This window comes from Halichoerus grypus, chromosome 14 (assembly GCF_964656455.1).
Source record: "Halichoerus grypus chromosome 14, mHalGry1.hap1.1, whole genome shotgun sequence".
Lineage (NCBI taxonomy): Eukaryota > Metazoa > Chordata > Mammalia > Carnivora > Phocidae > Halichoerus > Halichoerus grypus.
This window is the reverse complement of record NC_135725.1, coordinates 18453058-18467094: the sequence shown is the minus strand read 5'-3', so window position 1 is coordinate 18467094 and position 14037 is coordinate 18453058. Positions and strand designations below refer to the sequence as shown.

Sequence of the window (14037 nt, the reverse complement as noted above, 5' to 3'; positions counted from 1 at the left end):
ATTACATCATTAGTTTTAGATATAGTGTTCCATGATTCATTGTTTGTGCATAACACCCAGTGCTCCATGCAGAACGTGCCCTCCTCAATACCCATCACCAGGCTAACCCATCCTCCCAACCCCCTCCCCTCTAGAACCCTCAGTTTGTTTTTCAGCGTCCATCGTCTCTCATGGTTCTTCTCCCCCTCCGATTTCCCCCCCTTCATTCTTCCCCTCCTGCTACATTCTTCTTCTTCTTTTTTTCTTTCTTAACATATATTGCATTATTTGTTTCAGAGGTACAGATCTGAGATTCAACAGTCTTGCACAATTCACAGCGCTTACCAGAACACATACCCTCCCCAGTGTCCATCACCCAGTCACCCTATCCCTCCCACCCCACCCCCCACTCCAGCAACCCTCAGTTTGTTTCCTGAGATTAAGAATTCCTCATATCAGTGAGGTCATATGATACATGTTTTTCTCTGTTTGACTTATTTCGCTCAGCATAATACCCTCCAGTTCCATCCACGTCGTTGCAAATGGCAAGATCTTATTCCTTTTGATGGCTGCATAATATTCCAAAAAATCCCTTAATTTTATTAACATAATAAGCAAAAGCCATAAATCAAATGACAAAATGTATCTGCCCTTAAAGAGTATCTTAAAAAATTACTCTTAAAGTCAATAAATTCACTTTTAAACTGTATTTTATAAATCTTAAAAAAATTTTTTTAGATCAAGTAATTCTACTTCTGGGTATTTTTCTGAAGAAAACAAAAATACTAGCACAAAAAGATGTATGTTCCCTGATATTAAATGCAGCATTTTAATACAGTAGTCAAGATACAAAAACCACCTACGTGTCCATCAACAAATGAATGAATAAAGAAAATATGGTATATAGATATACAATGGAATATTATTCAGTCATAAAAAGGAGTGAAATATTACTATCTGTGACAACATTATGCTAAGTGAAATTAGTCAAAGAAAGATAAACACAGTATGATCTCACTTACATATGGTATCTTAAAAAATAAAAACCAAAAAACTGAGCTCATAGATATAGAAAACAGACTGGTGGTTGACAGAGGTGAGGCACAGGCAGTGAGTGAAATGGGTGAAGGGGATTAAAAGGTTCAAACTTCTAGTTATAAAATAAGTTAAGTAACAGGATATAATGTACAGCATGGTCACAATAGTTAATACTATACTGCATATTTGAAAGTTGCTAAGATATCTTATAAGTCCTAAAGAAAAAAATCTGTCCTTGGGGCGCCTGGGTGGCTCAGTTGGTTAAGCGACTGCCTTTGGCTCAGGTCATGATCCTGGTGTCCTGGGATCGAGTCTCGCATTGGGCTCCCTGCTCAGCAGGGAATCTGCTTCTCCCTCTGACCTTCCCCCATCTTGTGCTCTCACTCTCTCTCTCTCAAATAAATAAATTAAATTAAAAAAATATATATTAAAAAAATCTGCCCTTGTATATGGTGATGGATGTTAACTAGACTTATTGTGGTGATCAGTTTACAACATATACAAATATCAAATCACTATGTTATAAACCTGAAACTAATATGTCAAATTATACCTCAATTTAAATAAAAACATAAGGCATTTTACCAGTCTCTGGCATGATAGTGAAGAGGTACATCAGGTTTGAATTTCCTATATGGCAGATTTTGCGTCATCATATCAACTGATTCAAGAAGCTCCATAACACTGAAATACTGAAGAATGAAAAAAATGAAGGCTCTTAAATGTTTCAGATTTTTTGTTCAATTGTTAAAAAAATTAAATTACTGACTTTTTAAAGAAAGTGTTACCATGTAACACTGTGTTTGAAATACATTTAAAATCTTAGTTCTGCTTTTATCAAATTATAACTCACAATTTAAAATTTCATTTAAAAAAAATCACCTGTGGTTTATTAAGTTCAATTGCTATGTCATGTAACTCAACATCCAGGTTTATCTTGGGGGCAGAAAAGTCAAAATCTGATCGCCGATTCATCTGAAGTTTGGCATTAGCAGATATGGGGCGAAACACTGAAAAATATAAATTTTAAAAAGTTAAACTGAGTTATATTTCAGAGTCCCAAAGTGCTAAGGGGATGAAGTGGAAAATACTTTCATTTCTTATACTCTTACTTTCCCAGATTTCCACACTGCTGTAATTTGGTCAGATGAACTGTCATTTAATTAATAAAGAATATTCTTTTATCTTTTTCCTACCTATAATTTATATTTTCTTTAAGTAAATGAAGACTAAGTAAACTCCCCCTCAAAACACCAACATAACCCTTAAAAGCAGGAACAATCTCTAAAAGGCAAAAATAGTATAATAAAATAATCTTAACAAAAATACAGTTTAAAGGAATTACATTAAAAATGCTAAGGGAGAAAAGATTGTACTTGACCACTGACTTCCATTATAGAGTTATAATTTCTGACCTTCTGATCAGTTTCTATGTATCCATCTGCCCCATTTTGACTTGTAAAAGGAGAGGTGAGATGAGTGAGTTAACCCAGGATAACCTTCTTGGCTCAACCCATAGTCTAAAATGGATTAAACTCAACCCTTTATATTTAGTGCCAAAAAGAGTAAGAATATTCTTGCAGAGGGAGACAAACAATAGCAGAATCTATACCAACATCAACTATTAAATTATAAGCTAATCTATATAAAAACATAGTATGTTCCTCTTGTTTTAATCATTCCCAAGGCATAGCACTTAGTTTTTTTACACACTGAGCATTCAAATATACTGTGAACTTGAGTAGAACAAGAAGATATTCAACAAATGGAGACTGGTTAAATTCATCATGATATATCTATACAGTAAAGTACCATAGAGTGAAAAATAAGAAAAATTTATATATACCTAAGTGGAAGGAAACAGTAAAAGAAAGTTTAGGGGCGCTTAGGTGGCACAGTCAGTTAAGGGTCCAACTCTTGGTTTCAGCTCAGGTCATGATCTCAGGGTCGTGAGATGGAGCCCCATGTTGGGCTCTGCATGGAGTTCTCTCTCCCTCTGCCTCTGCCTCTCCCCCCTGCATCCTCCCTCTCTCTAAATAAATACATCTTTTAAAAGAAGAAAGTTTAAAAAGTGTATGTACACAGCAATAATATCACTATCTGAAAAATAAAATTATTCCTCTACCCCAGCTTTCTTATGTTACATACAAGACTACACAATCCCCTATATCCTTCCTGGTTGCAATCTCTATCCATCCCTAGGTTACAACCTCTCCTAGGTCTCTCCGATTTTAGCTCCTGGCAACTCTAATTTCCAAGTGATTTCAACATACAAATAATCTTTCCAAAACCAAAGCCTCTCAGAACCTTGGACTTCTCCACCCTTACTTCATCCACTAGATCTTATCATACTTATATGCTAGACCTCTCCATAAGCTCAGTCTCAAGCATCCAACTCTCCTACCACCACCACCTATCTCTCTAGTACTAAACTTCAAGTCCCGTGAGGCCTATCATTCATTGATCCTTTATCTTTTCTTTGTCTTTCACCTCCGCTTCATGTCCTGAGGAACCTCCCTACCCTATTAAAATTCTATAATCAGTTATTTTAATCATCCCCCTGCATTCACTCTTCACTCCTCCGTCTTCTCACTTTGTCAGTACTTACCAGGCCAAACTCTAATTCTGGATAAAAACCCTCTCCATTTACTCTACACCTGTAACCTACCTAAGAAATTGAATTTGGTTAGGGGGGAAAAAAAAAAAAAACCCAAAACCAAAAACGTACACAATCACACAGATTGGTCTCACTTTAATGTCATAAATCCTAAAAGTCCTCAATGTTGCTGAGCAGTCATACAATATTTAGTCCAGGATAGGGGCCAAATGCATACCATAGTGTGTTTTTATACAACCAATGAACTAGGAATGATTTTTACACCTTTATAGGGTTGTTTAAAAGAAACAAAGGAAAATATGTGACAGAGGCTATATATGGCCTTAAAACTGAAAACTTTTTACTATGTGGCCTTTTACAAAACAAAAAAAACTGCCCAGCCCCAACTCTAGCCCAGTGGCTCTCAAAATCATCAAAATTACCAGGAAAGCTTATTAAAACAGATTGGCAAGGCTCACCCTCAGAAGTTCTGATTCAATATGTCTGGAATGGGCCCTAGGATTTCTATTTCTAACAAGTTTCCAAGTAATACTGATGTTGCTAGTCCGAACCATACTTTGAGAACACCACTCTAGTCAATTCACTCTCCTGTTTACCTACATGACTATTTCATAGCCTCTCTTCCTTCCAAAAACCCCCAACACCTCAGGTATTAAAAAATAAGAGCTCATAAAAGAAATTCCATAAACTCCCATTACCATCACTACTGTCTAACATTAGGACTTCTCTCTTATGCCAAAATCTGTCTTATAAATGAACTAATCATGTTCCTCTGTGTGGCAAAACACCACTTGTGCACGAGATCCTATCCCCTTTCACCCATATCCCATAAACTACCGCTTCTCTCTCTTGCTTCGTTTTTCATATTCTACAGATCATTCCTATCTCAGCCTATAAACTGTTGTCTCTCCCGTTAAATAAAGAACAAACAAAAAAAGCCTTTAGTCTGGGACGCCTGGATGGCTCAGTTGTCAAGCATCTGCCTTCGGCTCAAGTCATGATCCCAGCATCCTGGGATCGAGTTCCACACGGAGGTCCTTGCTCACCGGGGAGTCTGCTCCCTGTGCCTGCCGCTCTGCCTGCTTGTACTCTCTGACAGATAAATAAAATCTTAAAAAAAAAAAAAAAAAAGCCTTTAGTCCTTCCCTCTCCAGCAGGTATATACCAGTTATCAATTTATCTGAATTCCAAACTCATCCTTCACTGCTTAATCTAAAAGCTAGATTTGGGCCCTTTAATTACCAGCTAGCATAATGCTAGACACTGGAGAGAGACTGTAGGGGGAGTTCTGCTTCCCGGTTCTAACGGGCTCATTCCACAGACTCTTGCAGTATCGGGACTTTTCCACCACCCAGAGGCTACCAAGTGGGTCCTACAGAAGGCAGCTCCTCGAGCATGACAGATTTTTTCAGCACTAGCCTGCTGAGGTACACAACAGCTAGGAGCAGCTGGCAACTTCTCCCAGCACCCTAAGGCAATTTTGCAGTGAAGTGCCTCCTATGAGCAACTCCTCATGAGAGACGCAAGAGTTCCTGAGGGCAAATTTCCAACAAGTTCAGTGGCCTGGCACCAGAGAGACTTTTCCTGGCAGTCAGTGAGCCCTGGTCATGTCCTTTCCAACAAGCTCTAGATCTCAGTGTTGAGGCAGACAGACCCTGTTCTTTGGGCACTCCATCTTAGTCCTAGGGTAGGGGCAGTTCCTTCTATTATTCTTATATTCTTTAGAGTTCTACTTTTTATTAGCCAATCCCTTGTTACTCCAATCCTGTGATAGTAATTCTTTAAACTTCCCCTGCTCAAATTACTGTGTAGTTTCTCTCTCACCAGACCCTCACTAATGGAGAAGGAAATGATAGTAGGGCAAAGGAGAAATCAGTCAAACCTAAAGTGATAGAAGCATCAACACACATGAAAGGCAATCTCATCTGTTACTAATGTTTCCTTTTAGGAAAAAAATCTAGAAAAATATCCACTTCAAGGCTTTGAATTGGTTTCAAGAGTGAAAACAAGAAGAATCACTTCAAGGGTGCCTGGCTGGCTCAGTTGGTTGAACACCCGACTCCTGGTTTCAGCTCAGGTCATGATCTCAGGTGGTGAGGTCAAGCCAGCTTTGAGCTCCATGCTCAGTAGCCTGAGGCTCCATGTTCAGTGGGGAGTCTGCTCCAGAGTCTCTCTCTCTCTACCTCTCTCCCGTGCCCATCCCCCACCTTGTGCACATGTGAGCCCTCTCAAATAAATAAATCTTTAAAAAAAATAAATAAATAAGCCACGTCAGGAAATTAATAAAGTGTCATCATGAAGGTAGAAGAATACAGAAAAGAATCACTGGTTGATGACATCAGACAACCAAATCCAATAAATGAGTTATCCATCCATCAATCAGTATTTATTGAGTGCCTACAGGGTAGAAAAAATAGTACTACTTTCAATTTGAAATTTTAGTTACTCATTTCTGATTATAAAAGTACTACATGTTCATTTCAGAAAATCTGGAACCAGAAAAAAGTATGAAGAAGAAAAATTTTAAATATACATTTTTAAAACAGTAAGATCACACTATAGACTACAGCAGCTACTAGCCTTATTAAATTGTATTTGCCATGTAAAATGTCTTTAAAAGATTATAATTATTACTGAATAATCCTCAGAGATTTACCACATTTATTACATCCTCTCTTGTTGAACACTTTTCTTTCTTATTGTTTCAAAATATAGCAAACAGCTCCCCAACAATGAATGGCATAGAACAGATAACTAGTTTTTTTCGTGCACATATAAATACCTTGAATTATATGACAAAATCAACATGAAACATCACAGTGACATTATCAATGTTCATTTAAAATTTATACTGATTAATTGCATGTATTTTATAAAATGTACTTACCAAAATCATAACCTTTCGGAACAATATTTCCATTGACAATGCCCTTCTTCAAGCTGTCCTATTAAAAGACAAACTGCTTTTATTTATATTCATGCCAATATATCTTTACAAAATCCTATTATATACAAAAAAATGTTTTAAAGCAATTTAAAAAATAACTCAAACTTAGGAGGACTTATCTATGGAAAATATTGAAGTGGTCTGATGACAATATCCCATTAACTACTATTAAAGAATAATCTGTGAACTATTTAGATATATAGTGTGTGTTTTTACATATTTGTGTACACATATATAAAATCTCACAAAATTCAACATGAATTTATGATAAAGAATCTCAAGAAAGTGGGTATAAGGGAAATATACCTTAACATAATAAAGGCCATATATGACAAACCCACAGCTAACATGCTCAACAGTTAAAAACTGAAAACTCTTCCTCTAAGATCAGGAACAAGACAAAGATGCCCACTCTTGCCACTTTTATTCAGCATATTCAGAAGTCCAAGCCAGAGCAATTAAGCAAGAATAAAAGGCATCCAAATTGGAAAAGAAGTAAAACTGTCACTGTTTGTAGATGACATGACATTCTATATAGAAAACCCTGAAGACTCCACCAAAAACTGTTAGAATAAATGAATTCAATCAAGTTGCAGGATACAAAATCAATATACAGAATTCTTCCGTATTTCTATATACTAATAATGCTGTAGCAGAAAGAGAAATTAACAATCCAATTCACAATTACATCAAAAAGAATAAAATACCTAGGAATAAATTTAACCAAGGAAGTCAGTCAGAGAAAGACAAATACCATATGACCACACTCATGTGGAATTTAAGAAACAAAACAAATGAACATAGGTGAAGGGGTAAAAAAAAAAAGAAAAAAGAAAAAGGGCGGGAAAGCAAACCATAAAACACTTAACAGAGAACAAACTTAGGGTACCTAGAGGGGAGGTGAGTGGGGGATGGGCTAAATAGGTGATGGGAATTAAGGAGGGCACTTGTGATGAGCACTGGGTGTTACACGTGAGTGATGAATCACTAAATTCTATTTTTTTTTTTTTTTTAAAGATTTTATTTATTTGAGAGAGAGAGACAGCGAGAGAGAGCATGATTAGGGAGGAGAGGGAGAAGCAGGCTCCCTGCTGAGCAAGGAGCCCGATGCGGGACTCGATCCCAGGACCCTGGGATGATGACCTGAGCTGAAGGCAGACGCTTAACCAACTGAGCCACCCAGGCATCCTGCTAAATTCTAGTTCTGAAACCAATATTACACTGTATCTTAACCAACTAGAATTTAAATAAAAACTTTAAAAAAGAAAACTAACTGAAACTAAAGAAATTTGTTACTCACATTTTGTAGCTTTAGGGAATTAAAACAATAAAACAAAGTATTTGAAATAAAAAAAATTTAACCAAGGAGGTAAAGCTTTGTACACCAAAAACTGTAAGATAGAAATTGAAGATGCAAAAAAATGGGAACATATTCCATGCTCTACACTGCAAGAAATAAAGCTGTTAAAAAATTCCATACTACCCAAAGAAATCTATAAATTCAATACAATCTCTATCAAATTTCCAATGGCATTATTCACAGAAATAGACCAAATGACCTTAATGTATGAAACCACGAAAGGCCCTGAATAACCAAAGTAATCTTGAGAAAGAACAAACCTGGAGCTATTACAATCCTTGATTTCAAATTATATTATAAAGTTATAATAATCAAAACAGTATGGCACTGGCATAAAAACAGGTACACACAGCAACAGAATAAAGAGCCCTGAAATATACCCATGCATATATGATCAATTAAATTACAACAAGGAAGCCAAAAATATATGAGGAAAGGAGAGTCTCTTCAATATGTGGTGTTTGGAAAACTGGACAGCCACATGCAAGAGAATGAAACTGGACCAATACCCTACACCATACACAAAAATTAACTCAAAATAGATTAAAAGACTTGAATGTAAGCCCTGAAACCATACAGCTCCTAAAAGAAAACATAGGCAGTAGCCTCCTTGAAACTGGTCTTGGCGATGATATTTTGGATCTGACACCAAAAATAAAGTCAACAAGAGAAAAAAAATAAACAAATGGAACTACATCAAACTAAAAAGTTTCTGCACAGCAAAGGAAACCATCAACATAATGAAAAGGCAAACTACTGAATAGGAGAAAATATTTGCAAATCATTTATCCGATAAGGGGTCAATATCCAAAATACATAAAGAACTCATACAATCCAATTTCAGAAAAACAATCCAATTTAAAAATGGCAGAGGAACTGAATAGACATTTTTCGAACATACAGATAGCCAAGAGGTACATGAAAAGGTACTCAACACCACTAATTATCAGGGAAATCACAAATCAAAAGCATGAGCTATCACCTGTTAAAATGGTTATTATTAACAAAAAAAGAAGAAATAACAAGTGTTGGCAAGGATGTGGAGAAAAGGAAATTCCTATACACTACTGGTGGAAATGTAAACTGATGCAATCCCCTATGGAAAAACAGTATGAGGGTCCTCAAAAAATTAAAAGAACTACCATACGATCCAGCAATTTCACTTCTAAATATTTATTAAAAGAAAAGAAAAACATGAACTAGAAAAGATACATGCACCTCCATGTTCAATGCAGCATTAATTATAATAGCCAAGATATGGAAACCACCTAAATGTCCATGGATAGATGGATAAAGAAAATATACTCACACACACACACGAATTATTATTCAGCCATTAAAAAGGAAATCTTGCCATTTGCAACAAGGATGAAACTTGATAGCCTTATGCTAAGTGAAATAAGTCAGACAAATACCATCTGACCTCACTTATATGTGGAATACCAGTGACTATCTGAGGTGGAGTGAGAGATATGCAAAATGTGTGAAGGGAGTCAAAAGGTTAAGAACTTCTAGTTATACAGTAAGCCAGTCATGGAAATGTATGTAACGTACAGCATGGCAACTATAGTTAACACTACCGTACTGCGTATTTCAACGCTGCTGAGAGAGTAAATCTTAAAAGTACTCATCCAAAGAAAAAAGTTCCGTAATTAACTATGTATGGTAACGGATGTTAGACCTACTGTGATCATTTCACATTATGTACAGATACTGAACCATTACACTGCACATGAGACTAATAAATACTAATGCTGCACGTCAGTTATACAAAAAAAGATCTATACATGTTTGTGTACAGGTACATATATATTCACCTATTTCTGTAAATTTTAATGGATTTTGCCTAGGAGAAAAGACCACAGAATATGTTAATAAATGATAATGAATAAAACCTTATGCAAAATAGGATACCAACAAAGGTGTACATACACATATCAAAAAGCTTTACTTACCAATGATTCATCATAATCATTAAGGTAAAACAACTGAGACTTCACATTCCAATACGCAAAAAGGTTATCCAATCGGATTAACTGAAAACAAATCAAATTTATTACATGTCTCGTTTTCTTCTTTAACATATGCTATTTTCAGAAGTCTCAAATAATTGAGTCATATGATAGACTTAAGCAAGTAAACACAATTCACATAAATCCTTATCTCTATATATTACCATTCGCCTTTCTAAAAGTCTCTTTTGTCTGTGGATTGACAAAATATTTTACCTTACAAAATAGTTTCTCAGTTTCATCATGTAAACATGGAACCCAGTTTTGATCAGTCGTCTAAAAAGAAAAGTAAAAAACAGTGAAAATATTATTCACATGTGAAATGGCAGACTGATAAATTGTACCAACCATGCCCTTGACCAATTTCCCATAAAAATGTTCTTGAAAACATTCAGTGAAAGAATATTAACTGACTACAAGAAAGCCTCTGCTTTCAAAGAGCTCACTGCTGAATGAAAAACCAAACAAGTAAACAAGTAATTACAAACAGGTAAGTGTGGGTGGGGGGATGGGTTAGCCTGGTGATGGGTATTAAAGAGGGCACGTACTGAATGGAGCACCAGGTGTTATACGCGAACAATGAATCATGGAACACTACACCAAAACCTAATGATGTAATGTATGGTAATTAACATAATAAAAAAACAAAACAAAACAAATAGGTAAGTGCCACCTTAGAGGTTAAATACACAGTTCTCAGAATAAGGTAGGAGCCTCAAACTCAGGGGTGTAATGGAGAAAGTGATGTCCAATATATATGAATAGAAATTGTTGATTTTAAAGTTAGTAGGGAATATGATTCAGAGTAGGAAAATATGCAAATATGCAAAACGTTCAGGGGACTGAAGAAGCCTCATATGGCCAGAGAACATAAAGCAAAGAGGTGAAACCAGATGTTAGCCAGCGTCAGATTACAAAGCGATTATGAACTATTTTAAAACAAAACTATTGACTTTATTCCAATAGCAATGAGAAGCCACTGAGGTGAATAAAGTGTTTAGATGCTTATTCTACAAAGATGGTTTTCATTTTTTGGTAGAGAACTGAAGAGATGACAAAAGTTTTCAAACTTGAGCGTGCATCAAAATCACCTGGAGGGCTTTCTAAAACTTAGATTGCTGGGTCCCCACCTGAGTTTCTAACGGAATAGGTCTGGGCTAGGACACCGGTTTCCAAGGTCTCCCAAAGGTGACGGTCAACACCACTGCTGTCACAGTTACCCATTACCTCCACATTGCCACAACCAATGGCTAATTCTCCATCCTTATTTTTCAAACTTACAGCAGCATTTGACAGTTTATCCCACCCGACTTCATTCAATAACTTTTCATTTGGTTTTTCTTATTTATTTTGCTTGTAGTGGATCCATATTTTAAGAAGAAATTATACACAAAAACCCAATGGATACAACAAATAAAAGCAGATAATGAAATACTACACAGCAATTAAACTGAATTATGTATAGCAACACAAGTAAATGTCAAAAACACTGTGACGAGAAAAATGAAAATCTATAGAAAAATCACATAAAATATTACTTAGGATGTTTATCTCTAAGAGAAGGGTGAAGAGTAGAAAACAAAATAGATTTAAACTTTATTCCTAACAGTTTATTCTTTAAAATAAAGTATTTAATACTTAAACCAAATGACAAATTCCACAACTGTCCATTCTGGACACAAGCCAGTGTTTCATAATCCTCTATTTGCTCTTAGGCTTTAAAAATTCATCAGTTTGAAAAACTGGACTGGAAGAAAGTTTGCCACAATATTAATAATGGTGGTGAGGAAATGAGTTATTTGTTTCTTTATGCTTTTCAAGACTTATCAAAGTTTCTGAAATAAACATTACTTTTACTTTCTACTTATTTAAGCAACATATTTTTAAGGAAAAAAGTATCAAATGCTCTAATTTGCAAATAATAGGCCCTATTTTAAACTAAATTTGATTATTAACCATTTTTTGAAATGCTGAACTACCTACCCCCAATTCCAATCCAGCCTATGCAGTAATTCTATACAGACAACTACTTCTGATGCCGGCACACACAAACAGTAATTAACAGTTAGATGAACTATACTACACAATTAAATAGGGTTAAATTTCTTTTCAAAGTACCTGCATGCTGAGATTTTGAAGGGAAATACCAAATGACAGTGGGTTGTCTCGATTTGTGATCTAAAGAGGAAAGAGCAAATTTTAGTCAGACTTTTAGTAGTTAAAATTCACTTTATCAAAAAAGTTCATTTTCTGGGAAACGTTCTATTTCAAACATTCAAAACCATTTTTCTACTTTCTACAACTTTTACTCCTATATTTTTCCAAATACTAATTAAAATATCAAGTATCAATGTATTATTGTACAATAAATCTGCATGTTTTTCAGTTTATAAAAAAAGCTTATTGATAAGTTGACCTCACAATAGTACTTGAGAAGTTAATAATTTTGCGTTTCAGAGAGAATACAGGATCTATTTGAGATAATCTAAATCTAGCTCTACTGATTCCTACACCAGTGTAATTTCCAGGAGGTAAATATAAAGAATTTTAGAAATACATAACTGCTAAATTCATAATGCCCAACTATCAAAGATGACCGTAATATAAAAAGGCATTTTCCTTCATTATCTGATTTTTGAACATTTTAGGAAAGTGTAATCATGGCAGTAAACACTGCAAATTAAAACTATAATTACAGAAAAGAAAGATCAGGTCATTTTCAGCTCTGTGTCCCTCCACTTCTCAGCATCAGTGGTTGACCACTACAGAGCAGATGTCAACAAACAATAAAACATAAACATAAAAAAAAGTTTCACCTATTAAAATACTTACATCATCCTCATAACGAATATGGATGTTGGAAATTTTGACTTGAAGATTTTTTATGATCTGAGTAATTAATTTTTCCGTAAAAGTGTCCTGTTTCTCCACCCGAAGTTTTTCTACAATAGTAAGTATTTTTTTTTAACTTGAATGAAAAATACACTGTATAAGTATTCACATTTCAAGGTAACATAAACATCACCATGTTAAAGAAAAAAATCTGTATTTGTAAACAGAACACTAAGAGCCTGCTTTCCCCGAGCCTTCCATACCAATAGACGTTCAAAGGCAACCAAACACACGGTTTTAAAAATCTGTTTTTTTTTTTAATGAAACTAAAGCCAACCATGTAAAACTTACTGCCATTAAATTTTACAACTTCTGTTAACTATACCTGGGTACGTAAAGATTTGGGAAACAATGAAGATTATTAGATAAGAATTATAATGGGCTTAATTTAGAAAAGCCAGTAACAGCAGGAAGTAGGCATCTCCCTTAAAATTAGTGATACTATCACAAGTTGTATGTGGTTTGATGTTTAAAATAGTTAACTATGCGTCTCTTCCTGATGAACCCAACATGAAGATATAAGATTCTTTCTCTTTCTCCTTTCAAGGGAACGAAGTTCATCATTTGTCTCATTTTCTAAAAAAGCTATTAACTGTTTCCAGTTTCAAAACTTTCCAGGGGAATAGAAAGAATAAAGGATTGAGGTTCCTAATTTCTTTTTTTAACATGTCTTTGAGGGGCGCGTGGATGGCTCAGTCCGCTGAGCATCCAACTCTTGATTTCGGCTCTGGTCATGACCTCAGGGGTCCTGGGATCAAGCTCTGCACTGGGCTCTGTGCTCAGAGGAGAGTCTGCCCAAGGATTCTCTCTCCTCTCCCGATGCCCCTCCCCCTGCTCTATCTCCAAGATAAACAGATAAATCTTTGAAAAACATATGCCTTTGATAACCACAAGTTACTATCCCCTTTTCCCCCATTTGAAAATGCCAATGAAAACTATCTCATTTCCTATCTCTAGTCCTGTTCCACCTGTACATACATATTATCTGTCTTTTCTTCTAATGACCTACTACTCCCTAATTCAACTGGCCCAGGAGGACAAGCTGATGAAGATATATTTACATCAAATCCAAGATTCAGTGAACAGATAAGTAAATACCTTAACTATAAAAGGACTTTAGAATTAATAAGTAAACAAAATATAAGCTCTTTGAAGACAGGATTTTTTAAAAATTTTTTTATTGTTTTGTTAA

General features: G+C 35.3%; 1 protein-coding gene across 4 annotated transcripts in view; it reads right to left on the bottom strand.

The window, feature by feature from the left end:
• The window catches only part of VPS13A (vacuolar protein sorting 13 homolog A), a 268847-nt gene that overhangs the window by 220834 nt on the left and 33976 nt on the right, over positions 1-14037 (bottom strand). For all 4 annotated transcript variants that reach the window (XM_078061570.1, XM_036103219.2, XM_036103220.2 and 1 more), the window contains exons 6-12: positions 12786-12895; positions 12072-12131; positions 10170-10229; positions 9897-9977; positions 6522-6579; positions 1900-2027; positions 1603-1709 (exon numbers count right to left, since the gene is read on the bottom strand). In XM_078061570.1, coding sequence (XP_077917696.1) covers positions 1603-1709; positions 1900-2027; positions 6522-6579; positions 9897-9977; positions 10170-10229; positions 12072-12131; positions 12786-12895 — 604 coding nt within the window. The remainder of the gene's footprint in view (positions 1-1602; positions 1710-1899; positions 2028-6521; positions 6580-9896; positions 9978-10169; positions 10230-12071; positions 12132-12785; positions 12896-14037) is intronic.